At 38.8% G+C, this 25,061-nt stretch overlaps 1 protein-coding gene across 3 annotated transcripts in view; it reads left to right on the top strand.

Annotated features, from left to right (window-relative positions):
• ARHGAP10 (Rho GTPase activating protein 10) overlaps positions 1 to 25,061 on the top strand; it is a 311,913-nt gene that overhangs the window by 261,572 nt on the left and 25,280 nt on the right. For all 3 annotated transcript variants that reach the window (XM_034661542.1, XM_034661541.1, XM_002916964.3), the window contains one exon: positions 22,777 to 22,936. In XM_034661542.1, coding sequence (XP_034517433.1) covers positions 22,777 to 22,936 — 160 coding nt within the window. The remainder of the gene's footprint in view (positions 1 to 22,776; positions 22,937 to 25,061) is intronic.

Genomic DNA, 25,061 nt, shown 5'->3' with positions numbered 1-25,061 from the left:
TTTAATCATAGCTTTCCCAGTTTTTAGGTCATATAATAATTATTTGATTATAAGGGAAAAAAGATTGTGACATATTCAATACCTTTAGTCTGTTTTTATGTTCATTATGTATATGATGTTTTATTCTACATTTTGTATTTTATAACTTTACGTTATAATCTTTCTTGATTGCAGCCTTGGAATTTCTTGTTGGTGTTGCAAGTTGTCAGAATCAGGAAAATTCATGGTTTTGTTGTAGAGTGATTTTATTTTATCTTACAGGTCATAAGATAAAGCAATTAAAAACTATTATTTATCCCCCACCCCCCATTATTTATAGCTAAGTTTTAGTGAAACTCAAGTTTCTGAAAAAGGATTGCTTCAGAGAGAACAAGGTAGGGTCTACATATTGCATTTTCCAAAAAAAGAGAGAGTGGGAGATAAATGAAGAGAAAAGCTTTTGAAAGGAAGCGTATAGGGGAAGGTTACTAAAAATCTGTGTTACTGAATATCACTTAGTATATTGAAAACTCTACCCCCTTCCAGGAAAAAAAAAAAAAAACAAACCATGTATTCTTGTCATTAAGACATAAATGTTTTTTCTTTTTGCAGTAGCCTAAGTTCTGTAATTGTCAACTCAAAGCCTTCAAAAAATTTCATTTTTTTTGTGTTTGTTCTTATTAGTAGTAGTAGTAATTTGCTGTGTTTCTCTAGGTTTGGTTAAGGTATGCATTATAGCCAACTTTAGTGGATTATTTTTCCTAATTTTATAACTTACATAAGTCTGATAGAAAATTTAATTGCAAATATGCTCTCTCTCCCATTTATGCACTGTAGTGTACATTAATCTTCACTTAATGAAACCCAGGGCAAATAGTTTTTGTTTAAATTTGGATGGATTATCTGCCAAGATTCAAGGGACTAGACTAGATAACTGGAGATTTTCTTCATCCCTAGGGTTTGGTCACAGATTTGGTATTTGAGTTAGGTGTTTTGTAGTATGTTATTTCTTATTCTACACTGAGTAGGGTATGAAACTTTGTGATGTACCAAATAGCCAGCCCTGGAAAATTGTCAGAAGTGGCTTAAATTTAACATCAGGCAGAACAAAAGTCATTATTAACGAAGAGTCAGCAAGCCTGTTATATGAGCTGAAGTAGGATAGGCCTAGAAGCAGAGATCCAAGAGGGTGTCAAATGAGAGCGAAACCCTCTGCTGTTAGACATGATTTTTATTATGATATGTTCAACCCCACCCCCATCCCAATTGAGAGATGACCAGTTTAATTAAAGATGCCTAGTATCTTTACTTTGTTAAAGACTTTAATTGGCCTTGGCACATCTAGCCATACTGTATATACAATGCTCATTATTTTTCTTTTTAATATACGATTCAATGATATTAAACTTATTATTTGCAAAGACTTTAAAATTCCAGTTAGTTGCTTAAGGATCCTTGTTGATTAATATGAACTGAAATGGGTATAATTTCTGGCTAGATTTCTTTAAATAGAGCAGCTATTAAATCTTTACTAAAATTCTTATCTTTATTTTGTAGAAGCCATATTGTTCATTTTCATATAGCATTTAATAAACTCATGAACTTCAAAGTTGAGTAGATTTGGCTAAGTCTGTTATGAAGTAGCAAAATATGAGGTAGGCTGGAAAGTGCTAAAAGGAAAACTAAAAATCAGAGGTCTACGTTCATTCTCCAATTATCTTTCTGTGTTTTTATTTTCTTAGAATTAGAAATAAAGTAACTCCAAACAAGTTCAGTATATAACATATGTTCCTTCTCTCCTGCCCGCTCCATATTTATTTCCTTACTACCTCTTATATAAAGAGAGACTGTTGTCTTTTTTTCCTTTTTCTTTTTCTTTCTTTCCTTTCCTTCCTTCCTTCTTTCTTTCTTTCTTTCTTTTCTTTTCTTTTCTTTTCTTTTCTTTTCTTTTCTTTTCTTTTCTTTTCTTTTCTTTTCTTTTCTTTTCTTTTCTTTCAGAGAAAATGAAAGAGAGAGGAGGGGCAGAAGGGAGAGAGAGAGACTCCCAAGCAGACTCCCTGGTGATCATGGAGCCGACTTGGGACTCCATCTCACAATCCTGAGATCATGACCTGAGCTGAAATCAAGAGTTGGATGCTTGACTGACTGAGCAATCCTGGTGCCCCAAGACTGTTGTCTTTGTCATAATTCTCCCAAATACAAGGAGGTTCATGAGGCTATATGAGATACATTCTTTGTTATTTTCATTCAAGGCAAAAGAAAAAATTTGAAGGTTTGGGGATTGGGAGAGAAGATGATTGTCATCTAAATCTTGACTAAGCTCTCTCTTTCTTTATGCTAGTTCTAATTTTAAACAAAACTAGGCATTCACAGGACAAGTTTTTATTTGTATCATCTTGGGTAGTTAGGTATGCTGTGCCCATCTTCTTTTGTACATGATATAGCAGTTTATTTGTTTAGGCAACTTAAAAAATATGATTTATGGCAAGTTGAAAACAGAATCATCTTGCAAGCCAGTTGGTAAGATTTAATATTATAGAGTAGGTCTTACTTGGGTATCGTTGGGTTGGCACTTTCACACTTGGATCCCGGATGTGCTAACTGCAGCACATTTTGTTGAACATGTGTTATTGTAGTCCTACAGTGTGACAAGGATGCAGAGCCTTATAAGCAAAAAGTGAAAATGTAACTGTTGAAAGGGAGATAGATAAACAGTGAAGCATGAACATTTCCCTTCTGTTCTAAGGAAGAACATACTGTGACATGGCTCAGACTCTAAAATTGGAGTAGGACAAATAAGTTGTATATAGATGTCCTTTCCTCCCAAATGGTACCAAGTTAGATTTTTTTAAATGATTGCCTAACATTTAAATGTCCCCTATCAGTGAGAATAATGCTGATGAGATAAATGAGCCACCTTAGGTATGTAAAAAAAAAAAAATCTTGTTGAATAATAAGGCATAAGCAAGAGAATAGAACTAAAAAGTAGGCTGCTGTAAGGTCTTTTGAAATGTAGATTTTTAATCCTAAAATATGGAATGCTCCTGGCAGTTTGGAGTTTTTCTGCTTCTATCATTTATTAGTAATTTTCCTCATACTGATACTAAAATCAGAATTATACTGCATATCTTTTTTTTTTAAGATTTTATGTATTTGAGAGAGAGCACGCACGAGTGGAGGGGAGAGGCAGAGTGGGAGAAGCAGGCCCCCCTGCTGAGCAGGGAGCCCAATGTGGGGCTTGATCCCAGGGCCCTGGGATCATGACCTGAGCTGAAGGCGGACACTTACCCCTCTGAGCCACCTAGGTGCTCCCAACTGCATATTTATTGAAGAACTTTTATAAACTCTGCATCATGTCACACAGGGTTTCTGTTTCAAGGAGTTGATATTCTATTCTTCTGTCACTACGTAGTGAAATAATGAAACCGCACAGCAGTAAGTGCCCAGTGCTGGGCTATTGGCTGTGAGGGCCCTTGGGAAGGGAACTCCAGGACTGCAGGAGGTAGGGAAGGTTTCCTGGTTTCGTTGAGCAGAGCCATTTTGGCAGTTGGATGGGGAAAGATTTCAGATGAGGGGACTAGCTTGAATGAAGGCATGGCAGCAACGCTGAGCAAGAACAAGACGGGGGGTAAAGAGGCTAGCTTGATGACAAGGGGACAGGGATGAGGGATAGTGACGGGCGGACCCGATGAGATGCTGCCAGCCCTGGCAAGGTCAGCCTAAGGAATGAACAGGTGGTTAGAAGCCTGGGCTGAGGAATTCGTATTCTGACTCTTCTGGTGGGCAAATAGTTTACCCTCTCTAAATCGGTTTTATTACCTACAAAATGGGAGTTAAATAATATCTACTACTGAGGATGGTTGAGAAGGTTTTAGGTGGTTCATATACTTAATATAGTGTCTGGCTTATAGAAACACTCAAATACTAGCTTCTGCTGTTCAGTATTATTATTAAAGCCAGAAAAATGGTATTTAGAATGATAAGAGAAGTTACTGTTTTTCAGCAAGGGAGAAGAGTTGTAACATGAAAAATAATGTTAAAGGAAGTTGAATGGGACTTAATCTGTCTGTAGGAATCACGAAGGCCCATGGCAAAGGCTGGTTAAGTAGTTTAGGCTCAGGTTGATGTGGTCTTGAACCAGCACTAGGGATGGAATATGATCTGGGAGAGATGTTCAAGCACATTGAGAGGACTTCTTAACTAACTTGATGTGGAGTATGGAGGCAGGTAATCAAAACGAGGTCTTCAGCCACGTTTTAGGCTCGTAGATAAATGTATCATAGCAGTTATGTCTTAGTTTTTGCCTTGAGGGTCTTTTTTTTTTAATATTTAGACCACCTTTCCATCAAGAGGAAGGAAGTATCGCATTTTGTTAGCATCTTCATTACGTGTTGCTGTATGTAACTGCTTTGGAAAATAGGTTTGGTAAAAATAGTGTAAAAGGTATTGGTATGAATAGTGTATATGGAAAGTCAGTTTCCATATTGCCTATGGAAAGTCAGTATTAAGAAAATATTAAAATTTTCTGAATATTTTAAGAAAAAATACTACATAATACTGTGTTATGTCTTCTTAGAGAAAGAATAGTCTCATAACCGTGAACAATAGAGAGCTCATTTCCCTCCCTTACTTTACCTCACAGACATATATACCCATTCACTCACAGGCTGGGAGAGTGAAGGATGGGAGGCAAGCACCATATTAACAGATGCTCGTTTCGGTAGATGTCAAGGGTGGATAGCGGACAGTCATGGCATCTGTGGCCTCTCTAATCTCAGTTCCCAAGAGACCATCTTTGGAAATTGCCTTCATGAAAACATGCTTTTGTAAGTAAATTGTAACTGCGCCGTCCTGCCCAAAATGTAAGAAGAACCACCGTAAAACCATTGTTGATGTGAATTTTCAGTGACATTCTACAGCTTTTGATGTTTTCTTTTGGACCTATCTGATCAGCTTGACAGTGAATTATAACCAACCTAAGTAACTGAACACTCACAGATCTTTGGCTCAAACTTGGCAATCTTCTCTTGATTCTTATCATTTTTTTGGCATGACACTTCATGGATGGGCTTTAGATAATAACTTCCTGAGTGCCAGGCCTCTTGCCATCTCTCCAGAGCAATGTTATGATTCCCTGACATGGAATTACTGTATTGTGAAGTTAAATCTAAGACCAGGCTTGAATCAGTGACAGTACATGTAGACAGATTATTTCTTAACTCACTTCTACAATGATGAGATCAATGGGTTGGAAAAGTCAGCCAGAAATTTCAGGGCTGTAATTGAGTTGTGGTGTGCCCATAAATCATGCGAGCTGCTTCCCCTGCATTGGCGTCTCCCCAGAAGCCTCCCAGAAGCTCAGCCCCCCTAATGCTGGTGACAAAGCACACAGCAACTTCTTATATGACTTCCTATACAATCTTAACTATGCTTCTGTGTGGGATGAACATTTCCCCTTTTCTCTGGAGGGAAAAAGCTTATTTAATGCCTTCAAAAAAAAATACATAGCTGCTTCTGTGGTGAAAATAAGTTCATGGCAGGTAACTAGAATTTATAGAAGAGAGAAAAATTCTTTAAAGCTGTCTCCCCGTGGTGTGGGTTTTTTCTTCACTTCTAATAGCTTTTATTTTAATTTCTAGTTCTGAATTCAAGCAGCTGTCATTCTCTTTATAGCCCTTTTTGAAACTCCTACAGCGTAGGAGGTAGCCGGGCTGTCTAAGAAACATCTTTTCAAACCAACCAAAGTATTGTTTATCCTGAATGAAATAGAATTTTTAAGGCTGTCAAGAGTGAGTGATTTGAAACGTTTTCTTTGATAGCCAGGAAGATGAGCAGAAATCTTGAAGGGGGGAAGGTATTATCTCAATGTGGCCAATACCCTGTAACTTCTATTACTCAGAAAACTCTTTTGGACCATGATAAAAGTTACCACGAAGTCAGGGTGTTGCCTGCAATTAATATAACAAAACAAATCTGTGACAGCTCAGTTTTACTTCCTGAATCCTTACCAGCTGTTGAGGAAAAACAAAGAATGTGAGATTGAGTCAACAGTGGAGAACATTCCTGTAAACTCCATCTCTAGTTGCCTTTTGTGAACTCTGAGTAGCAGCTCTGCAGCTTGGTTTCTTCTGAGGGCTCCTTCTGCTTGCCATGGCATGGCTGCTTACCCTCTGCACAATATCTGGAAGGAGTACAATGTCACCCTTGGATGAAAAAAAAATCCTCAGACCTATTAAAATGAATTCTCGGGCTGGCCTTTTGCATATGCTAATATTTGCTCTTAACCCAACAAGATACAGAATTTGGAGGGTGATAATGGTGAGCAGTTACATATACCATATTGTACGCCAGACACTGTTTTTCGCAATGTCTGATAATTGATACCCCTCATAACTAGCCGAAAGCGGCTTGAATTCAGAACTAGACGTCACATTTTATGGTTCAGGAAACTGAGGCCCAGGGGTCAGTAAGGCACCGAAGCCTCACAGCTGGCCAGTGCAAAGCCAGGACTGAACCCAAGCCGTGTGATCCCAAGGTCTGGCCCCTTTCCACCCAGCTGGGGTGCTGAGCACAAGTGCAGCAGAGAGAGCTTCTCTTTCCCTGAGTCAACACACATGGCCTGTTTGCCTCAGTCTTTTCAGAGAGACTAGGTGCATTTCAAACAGTATGTCAATTTATTCTTTTTTAACTTTAGGAATGATTCTTAGTTTTTCCATTTAAAAAAAGTGCCTGGTTTTCTTATACTGGATTCAGAGTAATGGTTTTGATGAAGGAGAAGAAAGAGCCAGAGATGTGTATGGTTTTAAATCTGGGATACAGTGGCAGAAATCGACTCCCCCCCCCCAAAAAAAAAGAGAGAGAAAAGGGTGTTGAGCGGGGGTGCACCTGGGTAGCTCAGTTGGTTAAGTATTTGACTTCGGATTTTAGCTCCAGTTTGTGAGATCAGGCCCTGCGTAGGGCTCTGTGCTGGGCGTGGAGCCTGCTTAAGATTCTCTTTCTCCCTCTGTCCCTCCCCCTTTCTTGCTCATGTTCTCTCTCCCTCAAAAAAGGAAAGAAATGGGCTCTCAAAGAAAAAAGGGGGTGCTCTCAAAGAAGGGGGAGGGAAAAACTCTCATTTTATTTCAGTGATATATTTGTTTTATTGTGGTTTATGCAACCATTTACCTAAATGGACAAATACCTGATCTTACGTTAGCTGTAATGCAGATTTCTCCGGTACCTGATCTTTCAGCAGGTTGTCAGAAACGTGAGAAGGGAATGTAATCAGAATGTGATGCTGCCTGAATATACTGGATTTTGCTGATATTTTTTCCCCTTCTCTTTCTTCCTTTTATTAAAAAAAAAATTTTTTTTAAGTAGATAATATGTTCCCTGGTTGGAAACTCCAAAAAGTGTAGAATGATGTAGTGAAAAGTCTCCATTCCATCCTGTCAGCTCGGTTCCCACACCCTGACCTGTCTGTGCAGTGGATCTGCAATCACTGATGGTCGTGGCTAGAGCCATATGAAAGTCGCATCTTTTAGATCAAAAGTTATCTAATATTGGCAATTTCAAAATTTTTTTTTTCATTTAGCAGGTCAAAAATACAAAAGCCATCAGAAATTTCATATAGTTCAACCTATAGTTTCTTAAATCATTTCAGAGTTGAGATCCAAATCGGATTGCTAACCACTCTTGTGGGAAGGGTTGTACCATTTGAAACTGCTGTTCGTGCACATCAAAAATGATTGAAGAACAGCGGTTTCCCAGGGTTTAACTTGTGATTTCTCATTCATCCTTCCAGAATTCTTTGTTTATAAGCAAATATGAATATAGATTCTTATCTCCTTATGCGCCCGACAGCCAGTTGTACCTAATTAAAAAAAATTTATACTATACTCATTGTTGCTTTTCATGTTGCTACAAAGAGGTCTCCCTCCCGTTTTTTTCACTGCTGTATAGTATTCTATGTGTTCTCTTGTACGGATGTACTCCTAAGAGGGCCTTGTGTTCCAGAGCCCAACCCAAGTGGATAATGCAAGCCTCTTAGTAACCACACACAGACTTTAGTCTTCCCATGATAACAAAAATGTTTCCACAGAGATAATATACATGGTATGCTTTTGAGTGAATAAAGCAAGCTATAAACAGAATTTTCAGAATAATCTCACTTCTAAAGGAAAAACTATGTAAAGAAATGTAGAAGCACAGAAATAAATCTGGAAGAATATGAATCAGTTATGACAGTGGTTATACTTAAGGGGGTGAGAGTCATGGTTTTCTTCTTTATACATATCTATGTTCCTTTTTCCTACATTGTTACTTGTTACACATACGTATTATACACAAGTATTATTTGTTATACACAAGTATTTGTTATACACATATGTACATATTATTTTTATACACAATGTTATATATACATGTACATATAAACACAAATGAATACACACATGCCAAGTAAATATATAAGTATTTAAGTTAACAAAAGTTTCAGCTTAACACTGATGCAAGCTGTGTTTGGTATTTGGTGCACCCAATTTGGTGTGCTGGGTGTATGTTTAAGATTCGAGGTAGAGGGGATGAAGCAGATCCCTAGTAAGAAGGGTCTGCAGCCCTTCTGGCGTGAGTGGGCTTGGACAGACTTCATTGGTGCCACATTGGGAATGGATAGCTCTTGCTGGGCAGTGGTTTCCTGTTTGATTGAATCTGTTTTTCACCTTCTACCTGGGCCACTTTCTGAGCCACACTGTCCAAGCATTTTGGGGATCACTATCACTGGAAAGACTTAGGTAGCAAAGAGTTTTATTGACTGGTAGAATTGTTTGTGGTCAAGTTTGGATTTAAAGTAATCTGGGTTTAAATCCTTGTGCTCTTTCTGTCTTTTATGATCATGGCAAATTCTCCTCTTTTAAAGCCTCATGAGTTTGGGGCAATAAAATTTCACATGGTTTTTTGGCCAAGAACAGATGAGTTGGTAGTTGTAAACCACCCAATATTTTGTAAATACTAAAGTTTTAGCTTATTTTTTGGAGTGCCTGATGTATGAAGTAGAGGGCTTCGAATATATTTTCATAAAAGGTACACTTTCAAAGAAAGTGTAACTCCACCTTTTATTCTTGTCAAGCGTGATACCTAGGCATATTGGTTTCTAGTGTCTCAGTCCAGCATTTGATGATAATTAACATTCCTCAGGTGAGAAGAATGGCAGGGGAGGAGGACAGGTAAATAGCTAGGAGTCCAGCAGCCCTCGTTGTCTCAGCTGGATTGAAGTTTGTGTTCTGAGCAGTGATCTAAATTTCCTGAGCTGTCAAAGTGTCAGCCTTCCTCAGAAGTTTATGGAAGACAGTTTGATTCAGTATCTGATTACTTTTTGGTCCTAAGGATAATGGTACATGGTGGTTATATTTTTTGTTTGTTTATGTAGGCAGAAATCTGAGTCTGTAAATAATACTTCAGGACTGTGATGATGGTGTAAAAATGCTCTCTGCTTTACAGAGTAAAGCAATTTGCTTTGACTTCTATTGACATTGCAACTGAACCGGTCTTATTCACTTTATAATTGAATTGCCACAGACTTCCATCGACCTTTGCAAGTAGTAGAGGTGGTTCCTGGAGTTGTAACCTCATGCCTATTAGCTGCTGCTATAACGTTATAATGGGGTTTTATGTTTTATGTCATATGATATTAACACAACCCATTCCCTCGTCCTTCTCCTAGCATGCATGGTTGGTATATCCAGGCTGTGTAGTAGATTTTGGGGGGCAAGCATCATACTTAATTTTTAAATCTTTGGGCAATAGAAAATAAAATTTGCTTAATAATTTTATGGCAACTTCATTACATCTTTTTATGCCTTAATGTGATGCATTAATTTGTAGTCTGGGAATTCCCTTCTCCCTCTTATACAAGTGTGCTGGCAGATCCATAGCTATACGTAGTTTTGTTTTGTTGTGCTTTTGGGATTGGGAGTAGGAGGCTCTTCTATTGCGATAACCTTTCCTAGACACGATTTCAGATAAAGAAATTGTGTTACCCAAGTGAATTATTTTCATTTAGCCGCTGTCATTAATCTGCATGTTATTTAGCTTCATTAAGGTTTCCATTATCGTTTGTCTTGCTGGATGAGGGCACAATGAAACGAGAGGAACTGGGACATCTTGCCCCCCCACCCAGCATGACAATGCTTTAACTTGTAGCAGAACTGAGAATTGGGTAAGTGGGACTTCAGGAACCTTTCCTTGCACTTGGCAATTATAACCTGTCTCAGTGCACCTCCCACTGCTGAGAAACACAATTAGCTTTCTTTCCTTAATGGGCATTTGGCAGGGTTAATTTCTTATGCTTTCTCCTCTTTTTTCCCTAATGTAAGACGTAGGGAAGATTTTCTGATCAAAGAAATCCAGACTGTTTTCTAATGGTAATCATTTACCACCTACTACTCTATGGACAGTTAAGAATTCCCTTTGAATGGTAGGATTGGATTTGCTTTTTGAACAAGAGATATCCAATCAATTGCATGAGGAATTTTTAAAGTTCAATTTTAAAGTCAAACTTTGAGTTTCCTAAGCTATCTTGGTTATTCTAATCAGTTTAAGAGAGGAACTTCTGTGTGTGTGTGTGTGTGTGTGTGTGTGTGTGTGTGTGTCTACTGTTCCAGTTGAGGAAAGCTAATGTGTACCATACTATGATGTAATTCTTCTGGCCAAAGTTTTGAGGAGAGGATAAGAATAAATATCTGGCCTGAAAAATATATCAACTTTAATTTTTGTCTTGCTTTAGGCTTTTTCTTTCTATAGATCTTGCCTGTTTAATGGCACTATTGATAGTATTTCATAAAGCAAATTATCTCAGGTCTTTGGCTGTTTTGGGTGCTGTAGACTGGCATATGGGAAGATGTGAAGGGAGTGCCAGGTTTTCTTTGGCTTGTTAGGTGTTAATTGGGTGTTGAATCTGACCATGACCCTTGCCAGCCATGCTGCTCCCAGACTGCTCCGCTGTGCATCAGTCCTTCTGTTTGCACACCACAGCTTCCAGTTAGAGAAGGTCGTAGAAATCTGTGAAGTTCTGACCCAGCCAGCCACCTGAGTAGACTGTGAAGAAACAAGCCTGTGTACTTTTCTTCGGCAACCAAAGAATGGGCTACTTGGATGAAAGCAATGTTAGGCAAACCACCTAGGTAACACAGGCTGTTTTCTTGTTTGCGTGTGTGGTGTTTTCCCGTTTTCCTCAGTCTCATGGGCAATTTGGGTATCTGGCCACCTGTAAGTCAGTAATTATGGGAATGCTAGTGCTAAGGACAAGAGATGCAAAAACAAAACACTGGATGAAACTATAATCCTGCCTTTGGAGCAGGCTCGAGTGGTAGGCTGTCCTGGAAGTCATGCTCCTTACTCAGAGGTGGAGCCCATGAATGTTTCGCTGTCTGCAGTAATTTCACCCAGTGGTCTGAAAGCAAGTAGGAATTAGGACGTACGTCCAAGACTTGGATAGAAAGTGTGAGGCCATGGACAACTGGATTGTCCCTGGATGTCCTTGTTAAAAGTAGAATTCTGTGCTAGATGGGTTATTTTTCTGATCCAGTATGACAATTCTAGGATGTCTCATTTCTCACACGTGAGGTAGCAGAGTTTGAACCTGTTTTAAACACATTTCGGGAAACAGCCCTGCCTAATGCGTACTGCCCTTCCCGTGCACTGGATCCTTAATGAGTTCTCTGATCTCTGGTTGCCTTAGAATTCCATTGTTGGTCCCCTTCCCATCTTTATGGAAGTCAGTGGAAAAATATGTTCTTCCTACTGCTTCATGTATCTGAAGCCTCTCACCAGCTCCTGAACATACTTAGCTTTGTTTATACACGTCGCTTCCGTATTTGTTGTCTGGTTTTTGACATGGTACAACACAGTGACTCGGACTTTATTTTAGCACAGTAGAGATGATGTCAGAAACTATAGGAAACGAGTTTAGGAGTACTGTATTTGATGCGGGGCACCCCTCTCCTTTTCAGTACATGTTACGTCCTGGGTAACATTAGGAGGAAAGAGAGCTATGGCTCAAAAGAGATTTTATTGATGTCATAATATCTGTCACGTGGTGGAAACCAGGGCAGCATGAGTATTTCCTGCTTCGTTCAAAGGTTGTGTTTTGAACAGGCTTATATAAGTTAGCAAAACAAACAAATGGAACTCTCTTCCTACTGCAGCATTTCATAATTCCCTCCCACTTTCAGCCCCATCCCATCAGCTGCATTCCCAAAGCTGTTGTCCATCTCATACTGGGTACCCTTTCTCTCTTTCCCACCTGTTAGCCCTCCTTGGCTTCGGTCATTAAGCCTAATTGTTTGGTGCGTGAGTCTTCCTTGGGTACAGCATCATTAGAGAAGACACTAGTGGTGCGAGGAAGTCAAAATACTCTTAGCAAGACTGCACTGGTTATATTATTGGACAGCCCTGTTTTAAAAGACGGAGAATACAGAATGACAGGCAGATGGGTCCAGGCACAAGGGGAGGGGATTAACTGCACAGCAGCTTTTGTTCACCCCTCCCCCACCACTGCTGAAAGAGTCCACCTAATTTTGGTTGCAATCACACTTCAAAAGTGTAATAGATCGTGTTTAGTCTTGAGACCTATTTCTCCATACTTAGGGTGAGTTTTTATTTGTCAAATCACATTTTCTCATGGATTTCCACTGTGATTTTGGAGACTTTTTTCCCTCCAGAAAGCCTTAATGACAATAAATATTAACAATAACAGTTAAGAATATTAACTTTATACCTTACGGTATAGTTTGTGTTTATTAATTGTAATATACAAGTAATTCCCCTTGAGTCATGCACTAAAATAAAAAAAATACATCAAATGTATTTCAGTAAATTCTAGTTTTATTGAGAGTTTACCCTAACTAAATTTAATGTGATCATTTAAACAGCCATGATGACTCTCATTTGACTCTCAGTATTTTGGAAAATTGTCTATTTAAATATGGCACAAAAATGTTCTGAACCTTTTTTGTTTTCTAATAAATATTTTAGAGCTATAAAGTTCGCTTTGTTTTTTTTTTTTTTTGCTGTGTTTCACAAATTTTGATATGAAATGATTTTTTATCATTGAATTCTAAATCTTTTAAAATTTCCATTATGATTTTCTTTTTAACCGTATTTAGTTTACCAGCATATGGAAGCTGTAAAATCTGTACTTTTGTTTATGAAGTTATAAATAGTTCACAATTTTGATCTGAGAAGACAGTATGTATAATAGTCAATCTTTGGTATTTAAGACCTTAATCTTCAAAAATATATTTTTTTTTGTTAAAGTGTCATGACACACAATGTTACGTTAGTTTCAGTTGTACAATTTAGTAATTCGACAGGTCTCTGCATTATGCTGTGCTCAGCACAAGTGTAGCTACCAGCTGTCACCATACAATGTTATTACAATATCATTGACTGGATTTTCCATGCAGTACCCTTCATCCCCGTGACTTACTCATTCCATAACTGGAAGCCTGAACCCCCCACTCCCCTTCACCCATTGTTCCCATCCTCTTACCGTGCTCCCTTCTGGCAGCCATCAGTTTGTTCTCTGTATTTATGGTCTGTTTCTGCTTTGTTGTTGTTGTTCTATGTGTTTTAAAAGAATATGTATCCCATTTATTGCGAAGTGTGTGTGTGAAATAGATCACCTTTGTATTGTTGACTACGGATATCTTTTTTTTTTTTAGCCTGCCTAATAGTATCTGAGAGGAGTGTGTTAAAATCTCCAATTGTTGATTTTTCTGTTTTTCCTTTACGGTTCCTCTCGTTACTTGAGGGTGTATCATTAGGTGCTTATCTTTTTGTTAGATCATCTTGTCCCTTTATCAGTATGAAATGACTCTCTTTGTCTCTCACTTTAAGATCATTATCTTAGCATTTTCCTACTACATGTTATTTTTTACTTTCAGCCTTTTTTAAAGCTTTTTTTTGTAGTCAACATATTGTTGGATTTAAAAAATACATTTTGAAAGTCACTGCCTTTTAACTGTTCAGTTTAATACATTTATGTTAACGTATATACCATTATGTTAGGATTCATGTCATTTTATAATGTTCATTTAATAAACTTTGATATGTTTTTTCTTACGTGCTTTCTCTTCAAAAAAACAAACGTTCTCTTGTTTCCAATATTGTTTTTGTTCCTTAGGTGATTGCTCTTATTTTGGGATGTATAATCTCATTTATCTCTTGATTTCTTAAGCTTAATTATATGTCTCTCCACCCCTAATAAGACAAATAAATTAATGCACTCTCCTCTGCCTCTGGGCTCCCCTCCCCCACTGTGTTGATATTTTCCAGAATTTTGGTTCTGGATCATTTTCACTATGTTTTTACCTTTTGTCCTAGAGTTTTTAGAAGGTAACAATAGACATTACCAAGTTTGTTGAACATCCTGTATTACTTCTTTTATTTAAACACTTGACTATTTTCTTTAAGAGTGTTATCAATGTAGTTCTTTGTGTGGCAAACCTTCTGTATTTTTATGTCTAATAATATGTTTATTATGGTCTCACATTTGAATGGCAGTTTGAAGTTTTGAATATATAATTCTTTGCTCAAAATTCTTTAATACTTTAAAAATACTACTTCATTATTGTGCAGAGTTGCTGTTGAGAACTCTGATGTTAGTCTGGTTCTTTTTTTTTTTGTATGATCTGCTCTATCAGGAAGCATTATGTTTTTTTCTTTGTATTTGATATTCTCAAATTTTGCAATAAATGTATTTTATATGCAATATTCTTTCTTTCTTTCTTTCTTTCTTTCTTTCTTTCTTTCTTTCTTTCTTTTTCTTTCTTTCTTTCTCTCTCTCTCTCATTATTTTTAAATTTTTAAATTTCAGTTACCATACAGTGTTATATTACTTTCAGTGTACAATATAGTGACTCAATAATTCCATACGTCACCTGGTGCTTGTTGCAACAAGTGCAGTCCTTAATCCCCATCAGCTTTCACCCATCTCCCCAAGTCTCACCTCTGGTAGCCATCAGTTTGTTCCCTATAGTTAAGAGTCTGTTTCTTGGTTTGTCTCCCCCCACCCTTTTTTTTTTGTAACCTTTGCTCATTTGTTTTGTTTCTTAAATTCCACATATGACTGAAATCATATGGTATTTGTCTTTTTCTGACTGTTCTTTTTTGCTTAGTATTATACTCTCTAGCTCTATCCATGTTGTTGCAAATGGCAAGATTTTATTCTTTTTTGTGGCTGATATATATATATACATATATATATATATATATAACCTCTTTATCCATTCATCAGTTGATGGACACTTGGGCTGCTTCCATATCTTGGCTATTGTAGATAATGTTACTATAAACATGGGGGTGCATGTATCCCTTTGAATTAGTGTTCTTGTATTCTTTGGGTAAATACCCAGTAGTGTGATTACTGGATCATAAGGTAATCTATTTTTAATTTTTTGAGGAAACTCCATACTGTTTTCCACCATGGCTGCACCAGTTTGCATTCCCAACATCAGTGAAGGAGGGTTCCACTTTCTCCACATCCTAACACCTGTTGTTTTTTGTGTTGTTGATTTTAGCCATTCTGATAGGTGTGAGGGGATGTCTCATTGTACTTTTGATTTGAATTTCCCTGATGGTAATGATGATGAACATCTTTTTTTGTGTCTGTTGGCCATCTGGTTGTCTTCTTTGGAGAAATGTCTGTTTCATGTTTTCTGGTTATTTTTTAATTGGATTATTTGTTTTTTGGGTGTTGAATTTTATAAGTTCTTTATATATTTTGGATACTAACCCTTTATTGGATGTGTCATTTGCAAATATCTGCTCCCATTCCACAGGATGCCTTTTAGTTTTGTTTATTGTTTCCTTCACTGTGCAGAAAGTTTTTATTTGATATAGTCCCAATAGTTTATATTTGCTTTTGTTTTCCTTGCCTCAGGAGACATATTTAGAAAAAAGTTGCTTTGGCCAATGTCAAAACTGTTACTGCCTGTGTTTTCGTATAGGATTATTATGTTTTCAGGTCTCGCATTTAGGTCTTTAATCCTTTTTGAATTTATTTTTGTGTATGGTATAAGAAAGTGGTCCAGTTTCTTTCTTTTGCATGTTGCTATACAATTTTTCCAGTACAATTTGTTGAAAAGACTATCTTTTGCCATTTGGATATTCTTCCCTGCTTTGTCAAAGATTAGTTGGACATATAATCGTGGGTTTATTTCTGGGCTTTCTATATTATTCCATTGATCTGTGTGCATATTTCTGTGACAGGGCCATACTTTTTGATTATTACAGCTTTGTCATATAACTTGGAGCCTGGAATTGTGATGCCTCCAGCTTTGCTTTGCTTTTTCAAGATTCCTTTGTCTATTCTGGGTCTTTTGTGGTTCCATACAAATTTTAGGATTATTTGTTCTAGTTCTGTGAAAAATGGTGTTGGTATTTTGATAGGGATTGCATTGAATCTGTAGATTGGTTTGGATAACTATAGACATTTTAACATGATCTTCCAATCCATGAGCATGAAATGTCTTTCCATTGTGCAGTATTTCCTCTATTCCCCTGTTTGGCACTCTGAGTTCTTTGGATTGAAGTCTCTGAAGTTCCTTTAATTTTGAGGAATTAGTTGTTGTTTCTTTAAGTATCCCTTCCTCTCAATTTATTTCTTCTTTTGGGACCTTGATGTTGGCAATTTCACTTTCATTCTATATTACAAAGCTCTAAATATCTGAATTTTTATATTTGTTGAGTTTGCTATCTTAGTTTTGTGTTCTAGAAATTGTATAATTCTGTCATAAAGGAGGATTTTGTGTGTGTTCTCATGGTTATGATGAGTTGGAACCTCCTTCTCCTTCTTTTTTCTACTCCCTCTCTGGCTCTTGCCTCAACCTAAGTGTTTGGTTCAGAACCAGGTCTTATTGTTCCTGCTCATAAATCACATCCTGGAGGTGGGAGGGGTAGGCATGTCAAATCTAGTTTCCCAGGCAAGTGGAAAACTCAGTCATAGATTTTGGGCTTCTATTTAGTGTGGAGAGCCTCTCCCAGCCCCCAGATCCATATGGAGAGCCTGGTTCTAGCCCCCTGCCTCATGCCTGATGGATTACATGTGTGTTGTACTTGGGACACCACAGGATTTAAATGTCTGTCTGGTTCTGTTGGTTTCCATGGGTCCTGGAGCCTGTAGTCCTTTGGTTTATGCTCCCTCTGGCCTCTGACACTGTGTTCCCTGTTTCACAGATAGGTTTAACAAAATCTGGAGTGCAGTTATATCTTTTTATTTATTTTTAAAATATTATCATTTCGTTGTTCGTGGTGGTGGCAGCATATGTGGGAGGGTAGGGTGGGTTTCCACTTAAAATTTCATTGCCCTCTAGAGTGGAAATTTCCTGACCAGCGTTTATTGTAGAAGTGTTACTGTGGTGTTGTCAGTGTAGTTACTTTGTTCTCAGTAAATGCTTCTTTGAGCCTAGTGATGAACTGTTTGATATTTAGAAGTATCTAGGATTTTCCCAGCCTGACAGGAGGCATATGTGTGTCAGTGGAACTGCAGGAGTGGTCTGCGGTTGCCTTCCAGTGAACCCAGATGCACAACTGTCAGTCTTACTAGAATGAAGTTCATTTAGTATACTGGACCTTTCCTTCCTCCCTCCCTCCCTCCTTTCCTTCCTTCCTTCCTATTTTATTTATTTGAGAGGGAGAGAGAGAGAGAGAACATGAACTGGGGGCAGGGGAGCAGAGGGAAAGAGAAGCAGACTACCTGCTGAGCAGGGAGCCTGACGTGGGACTCGATCCCAGGACCCTGGGATCATTACCTGAGCCGAAGGCAGCCACTTAACCAACTGAGCCACTCAGGCGCCCCTGGATCTTTTCTTTCTATGCTTTTTTGTTTCCTTTTTTCTGTCCCCCTTTCCTTTTCTTCCTTCCTTCTGCTAATATATAAACCAGGATGTTTTTAAGAAAGAAAAATATAGAATATTCTTGTTGCTGTGGAGATAATTCATTTCTGAGGAATAACCTAAAACTTCTGTGGTTCCTTGATGGATGCACACATTTTAGGCTAACATGGAAAACAGCAGGTAAGAGATTCAAAGGGAACTATCTCTGACTTCTTAACAGTGAGGAAGTATATTTGAGAGGAAGACAAGAAGGAAATGAATGAAATGGAAGGGAAACCTCAAAGCCTTGTTCCCTCCAACAATGCAGAAGCACTTCTTACATGGAATGATCGGAGATGAGTAGGGAGAATTGTTTGTCATCATCAGAACAAGAAAGGTCAACTACTAGTGTGAAAGTCTATCCATCTATTAAAATTGAAGAGATGAACGTCCTCTGCATTGTTAGATATGGTAGAACTATCAAGTTCTTATTTCCTCTTCTTGCTCTGATTTTCTGTCAGTCTTTGAAGTTTAAGTCTATCATGAAAATAAAACACTGTTCATGTCCTCAGGGTCAAAAAAATCAAACTAAATAGTGAAATGTGGTAGCCATCATGAAAGGCATGTCCTCTTGCATGATTTTTGCCCAGTTGTTATGAAACACCACCATCACCACTACCAATAATCTTGTTTTAGGGAGAAGCCGGCTCCTTGCTTCTGAGGCTTCTCCAAGGTTCTCTTACATTTCCACGTCATTTCCTTTGTGTCCTCCGTCCAGTGCCATGACTTCAGTTCTACTGAATGACACTCAACTCAAAACAGCTGTCCCTGAGCTCTTTCCTGAAGCGCTCAGGGGTTGTAGAACCAGCTCTCATCTGGGTATTTTCACCTGAATTTTTTTATTGACACCTGTAGCCCAAGAAATCTACAACTGGTCTTATCTCCCACACCCAATTTGTTCTTTGCTTTTTATTCCCTATTTCAATCAACAATTACCATTCGCCTCCTTGCCTAAGCCTAAGGGTTATCTTAGGGTTCTCTCTCACCCTTCACCTTTATTCACAGAGTTCTAGTGACTGTACTACTGAACATATCTTGAATCCATTCTCTCTTCACCCCTGCAATAACTTCCCAATCTATGGAACAAAGTCAGGTACCTTAATGTTTTATATATCACCCCACTTCATCCTCTTACTTTCTACCTTTGCCCTTATTCTCCAGCCAAATCCAACTCTCCATGGCTCTAGAAACTGCCACATTTTCTCTCTTGTTTCTTTGCTTTCAGCCATGATATTTGCTCTATCAGGGGTTCTTTCCTTGCAAGTCTGGCAGTAATTTCTTCCTTTTCCTGTGCCTGACTCCCACGTCTTTCTCCCTCCACCACTGGCAGGTTTGGAAACTTCTTTCTCTGGATCACAAAGCTGCTTGATTCAATCGTAGTATGGCTGACACTACCTTCTGCTGTGTTTGTCTTTAGCTTACTGTCCTCGGCACTGTAATGTGACCACCTTCGGGTTAGGGACTGATTCCTCACCTTTATAACTGAGCAGCCGTGATGTGCCTCTTACGTAAGTTGAGGCTCAGTAAAGGCTTGTTTGTTGAGTAAAGAAGGGGAAAGATATTTGTTTTGAAAGGTGAGAGGATGATAATCTAAAGCTGTGTGCATATTTTCTAACAATACTTTGAGGCTTATAGATTTTTTTTTCTCCTCCTTAGTTCTTAGAGGCACTGGCTTTCCATACTCATAATATTTCATGTGGCAGTGAGTCCACAGTATTTCCTGAAGATTCCTGGTTTGCCTGGCCCTGCATTATGTTCTCTAAGGATTACCGAGACTGAGGCCTGGTCTCAACCCTCAAAAAATGTGTAATGGAAATGGGGAATTAAAACCGGGTCATGAAACCATTAGATGATAGCGAATGCAAGCTTGCTTGCTGCTCATTGTGAGAAAAGAGAGAAGAGGCAGAACAGGCAGCTGGCAAGTGCTTTGTGGAGAAGGTGGGAATTAACCTGGGTGCTGTGAAGAAATCATTTTCTCTTCTAGGTGGTGGTAGTTCTATTTCTAGTGAGTTTCTTCTCTGGGAGTCTGTTCATAATGAAAGTCCTTCAGCACCATTTCTGCTCACTTACCGGAACAGCCTTGTTACTCACAGGTGATTTGTCTGTCTGTAGGTGCCTGTTAAAGGGTAGCACCTATGGGAAGAGGCTGTGTGACACTCAAAAGAAATGGAAGGTGAGAAACGATGAGAGTATCTGACTTTAATTCTCAAGTACAAATGAGTTTCATAGGCTTTAAAATCTTTAGTCCAGAAATCATTTGGACATAGAGGTTTTTTGGAAAAAGTTTTATTATGTTCATACTAGTTAAAAAGTCCTAGTTTGATTTGGGGGAACTAAAGTCTCAGAAATGGTTTTAAGTATTTAATGTTTATGTGCCTGAGAAATTCTATGCTCATTTCCTCGAATTCAGTGATTCTCAAGTAGATAAGCTCATTCTGGAACCGTGAAGGAGAAAGGAAATCTGTGTGCACAGAAAGTAGGGTGAGGTATCTCTTCACTTGATCAGTTTGTGTAAACATGTTCCCTTCTACCAATATTCTTTTCACTCGAGGGTTCCGATCGCTACTGTTTGGCAGGATAGGAGAGAGAAATTCTCGCAATAGAATGTGATTTAATATGTTGAATGGCTGTTTGTGCTGTGTCAGTCTGCTGGGGAAAAGGATTTGAGGCTTTGTGGATGAGCTAGTGTATCTGCTTGTAAAAACATTTCAGGCATCTTTTGGAAGTAACATTAGACCCTTGCTTTCCACTTCCCCAAAGTTGCTTCTCATTGAAAGGCTTCTCCTTGTAGGAATGAGTCAGGGCATAACTAGTCCCAGACTCTCATTTGCTGTTTTTGCTGTGTCATGCCCTGCCCTAGAGACAGGGCATGAGGCCCAGAGAGCAGAGGGCCGGGATCCAGCCTCCCGAAGCCAGGAAGCTGCCTGCGTCTGACTCACTGTTGAGCTTATCCTTTTCTGCTTCAGAGCTGATCGTACTTTGCTACTTCTAGCCAAGCCCCACTTTGGCAGCTTTCATAAAGGTACATGTGCAGGAGTTCCGGGGAAGCTGGAGCCCCAGCCCCTTGTTCTTGGGCATATTCACAGAATAGAACTGGATGGATTTGAACTATCCAGACACAGGAGGAGAAATAGCCTTAGTTTCAAAGTGGATTGTAGCCCAGAATGAAAATCAATCAAAGGGAAATCATAGTGACATATCAGTGGGTTACGGTTTATTTGCCTGAATGCTGGCCCATGTATTTGGGGCTGAGTTACTCCAAATAGCTGAACACTTTAGTGGTGAAGGGCTGTGGAAAAAGTGACTTCACCGAGAGAGGAATCATACAGTATTAGACTGCACCTTTGCAAATGGACACTGAGCAAGGCTTTACGGGGACACTGAGATCAGGTCTCAGAGGTTGCATTCATCTCTCGTTCCAACTTCTCTCTCACCTTCCCTTACGACAACACACTTAAGGAAAGAAAAAGCTCAGAAAACTCTCCTTTACCAGAATCTTCTGCCCACGATCATCCTGGTAGTTCCTTTTAACTACCCCCATAAAGAATTCCTTTTTCCAGCCATCACCACCATCTGTAACTCCTACTTTCCTGAATTCAACTTTTCTAGATCTCCATTTCTAAGATTCTCTCTCTTAGCCTGAGTTGTAAGCTGGGTCAGAGTTAAATAAGAGTTATCTCATACAATCAATTTTCAAGGTTAGCATCTTGGGATCTAGCTTAAATCAGAGCCCAGAATTTCTCTTGTGCTTCATTATTAGCAGAACTGAAATCCATCTGAGATGGTTTTCTGAGAGCAAGTTCCTTGCTATTCCTGGTATTCATACATACTCTCTTTCTAGGACCTGGGATGAGGGGACTAAGGAAAAATGAAGGTTTAATCAGTATCTTCTTCCGTGGCAGTTTCTTGATCTATTGTGACCCATCATCTATAAAATCAAGGCCAAATCAGTGCCTCTGTATAGAAGTGCCTGAGCAGTTCATATTTTAATGGGGACTGTGAATGTGGCCGAAGGGTCCCAGCTCTGGTGGGTGCTATTCCGGGACATTATGATAGGTGGGAGTACCAGGAAGATAAGGAGACCAGTTGAGGAAAACAGCTGCTCTCGTGAGCTCTCTTTTCCATCTTCTCCGTTTTTTCATCCCAGCCCATAATATGTACAAATGATACTAAACGTATCCCATAAAATGGCCCTCTGTGAATGAATAAATCATGTAACCCATTTAGAAAATGCTTCTTAGTTTTGGTTTAAAGTCCTCCCTGCAGTCACTGCAGGGGCCTGATTCTTCTATAATATCCTCCCTGATGTTCACAGGGAAATGGAAGTTTCTCTATGTCTGGGATTTTAATAAATTGGACTATTAAGTTGTAATCCAAGACACCAGCTCAGAAGACAAGATCCCTTTAGACTTGTTGAATTTATTACACACTAAGTGGTGACTGGCAATGTCTTAAAGAAGCATCAGGTGACTAGAAAGGGAGAGGTTGGCCACATTGGGGCTCGGGTACTGCTCTGAATTGTTCTTGGAGTTTTCACTGATTTATAACTGTGCTCCTTAGAGATGAGGAAGTCATCGTGCCTCCATTAAGGCTCTCATCTTCCATTGGGTCTGATTTTGATTATTATGTTTTCTTGTGGAGAAAACACTCCTTGCCGTGTATTGTCTGTGATTTAGTTTAAGCATCTTTGGTTCAAAACAAAAACAAAAGCTTTAAAGAGAGGACACCCAAATAATCTCAGGGTGAATTATAAGTGTAATTTTGGATTTAATTTGATTTGAGTAATCAAATGATGCCGTATAATTATTAGTGAAGTTGTGTTTTTTTTTTTTTTTTCGCTTTTGAGTATGTGTTTGGAAGTTCATGCTATTTTTTCCCTCCCTAGGTGACAGTGCTAACCTTTCTAAGGAGGACACCCCTACCAGTAATCTAGATTCACTTTCCTCTCCATCCCCCACGACTGCAGCCATCCACGGGCCTCCTGGACCAGACAAAAACCACCTGCTCGCAGATGGGGGCAGCTTTGGGGACTGGGCATCTCCTGTGTAAGTAGCTGTGCTTTTGTTTGGTGCTGAGGAAAGGAGGGCCATGTCCTTCATTTTGAAGTTCACATGGCAAGTGGGTACTGAAGTGTTATGTCTAAGGACCTCTGTTCTCTAATCAGTGGGACTGCTTAAGGGAGGATGGTCCATAAGAAAGGCCTTCCTTGAAAGCGTCTCTGTGTTCCTAGTGTGGAAATGTGGATGGGTGCTATTTCAAATCTGTTTTGAGTTTAATTTGTGGCAGTTTTGGTTGCATGAAGGAAATCTGTTACTGTCCTACTCCGATACTCAGGATGTTTTCTCAGCGGTAATGCAAACTTCTAGGTGTAGAAGAATGCGTGCACTGTGATCCACAGACTCTTGAAACTCTCTGTAGAATGGTATTTTAGTTGTTTGAATTTTCAAGAGCTTTATGCTAGTGTTCTCTATCTTCTCCATAACACCCTGCATACTTGACAATTGATGGATGAAATATCTGATTTTAGCTTCTCAGTTTGGTTTAGTGACAGGCATGTGCAGCTCAGCTCAGGTATATCAGGACAAATAATACTAATACAAACAATATGGACCTGGTCTGACTACATGGTTTGTCTTTCTGCGCTGACCAAGCTGTGGAATAAATGCTGATTGGTGGTGGTTTGGGACATCAAAAGGGCATCAAATTTCAAACAAATGCTCGGAGAGCAAGAAAAAAAAAGAACCCTACTAATAATTACATGCCATTACTTGATTAGTCAATCAAATTACATCCAAAAATACATTTATAATTCAGCCTGAGAGTATTTGGGTGTCTTGTCTTCAAAGTTAAAAAATTTTTTTAAAAAAATCTAACTTGCCTAAAATAAGTCATAGATAATGATGTCATCTGACCCTAGCTGGGCATTCTTGGGACTTTAAATGGAATTGGAAAGTGTCCCTCACATTACTTGGCTTTTTATAGTTACTGCTGGATTCACATGAAATCATTATGAACTTAATTAAGTTTTAAAAGAGACTAGGAGAATTTTGGTATGCTAAAATTTGGGGGTGACCTAAAGACTGAAAATCTAACTGAAACTTCAGGTGAAACTCAAAATATGGAAACATTCACCAGATGAAATCTTTTCCCCAAGATCGTAATATATGTATATTTATATGCCGGAGACTGTGTATTGTGGACTTAAATTGTATATCACTTAAACATGCTTGTCATTTTTATTACTCTTTTTCCAGATTAAAAATTCTCTTTTCACTTTAGTACTCCAAGCACCAGTGACAGTAATTACATAGGAACCTGGACTCTAATCCTGGGCACTCTGGGGGTAGAATTTGCATGGGTGCGTGTGGGCACGTGTGTGTACATTTAAGCAAAAACCAGATTCTAATTACTTCTAATTAGTCCTTTCAGTAAACGTGTATCATAGTGGAGAGCAGTTTAGTTAGTCCTACCTCTTTCAGAGTGGTTCTGTAGGAAAGTGACATTATGAGCCATGATAGCGCCAATGCTCAATTCGTAGCACGTTCATGCCTGAAACATGAAGGGCTTGATATTTTTGGTCGTAAATCAAACGAGGAGTGAATTCCCCAGCTTCCTATTCATACAAATTTTAAAATGTCATGGAACGCACTCCAACACTGAGAGGCCAAAAAGGGAGAGGAGAAAACAAGTAGTTGAAGCAAGTCTGGAAAGGAGATTTGTCTTATAATGTAGACTTTCTCCTACTTCAGGAATTTGTGGGTTTTTTTCCTGTGCAATGAATAAAATGCATGTGTATTTCTCTTAATTATGTAGAGTGTTTCTTTTGTATCTTTTGAAGGGTTTACTTGTAAGCATATTTCAGTCTGTCATCATGAAGTGAGGAGTGTGTCTCAAGCTTGAGCACTCGCCAAGATCACGGGGAGGGCTTGCGAAGCCTGCACTGCTGGGCCCCACCCTGGAGTGGCCTGAGGCTCGAGGGGTGGCCTCCAAGTGTGCATTTCTAACAGAATGCCAGGTGATACAGACACCTGCCCCTGTCATCCCCCTGGTTCCAGGCATGTGTGGATTGTAAATCGCTTCCCTGAGGAGTGTAGTTAGGTTGAGTGATATCTCTTCTTGCCTTTTTTTTCTTTTTTAAAACTCTTCTGGGATGGTGTGTTTGCTGTCTTG

Source organism: Ailuropoda melanoleuca, chromosome 5 (genome assembly GCF_002007445.2).
Source record: "Ailuropoda melanoleuca isolate Jingjing chromosome 5, ASM200744v2, whole genome shotgun sequence".
NCBI classification, from domain to species: Eukaryota; Metazoa; Chordata; class Mammalia; order Carnivora; family Ursidae; genus Ailuropoda; species Ailuropoda melanoleuca.
Note: the sequence above shows the minus strand (reverse complement) of the source record. Positions and strands in the feature narration are given on the sequence as shown.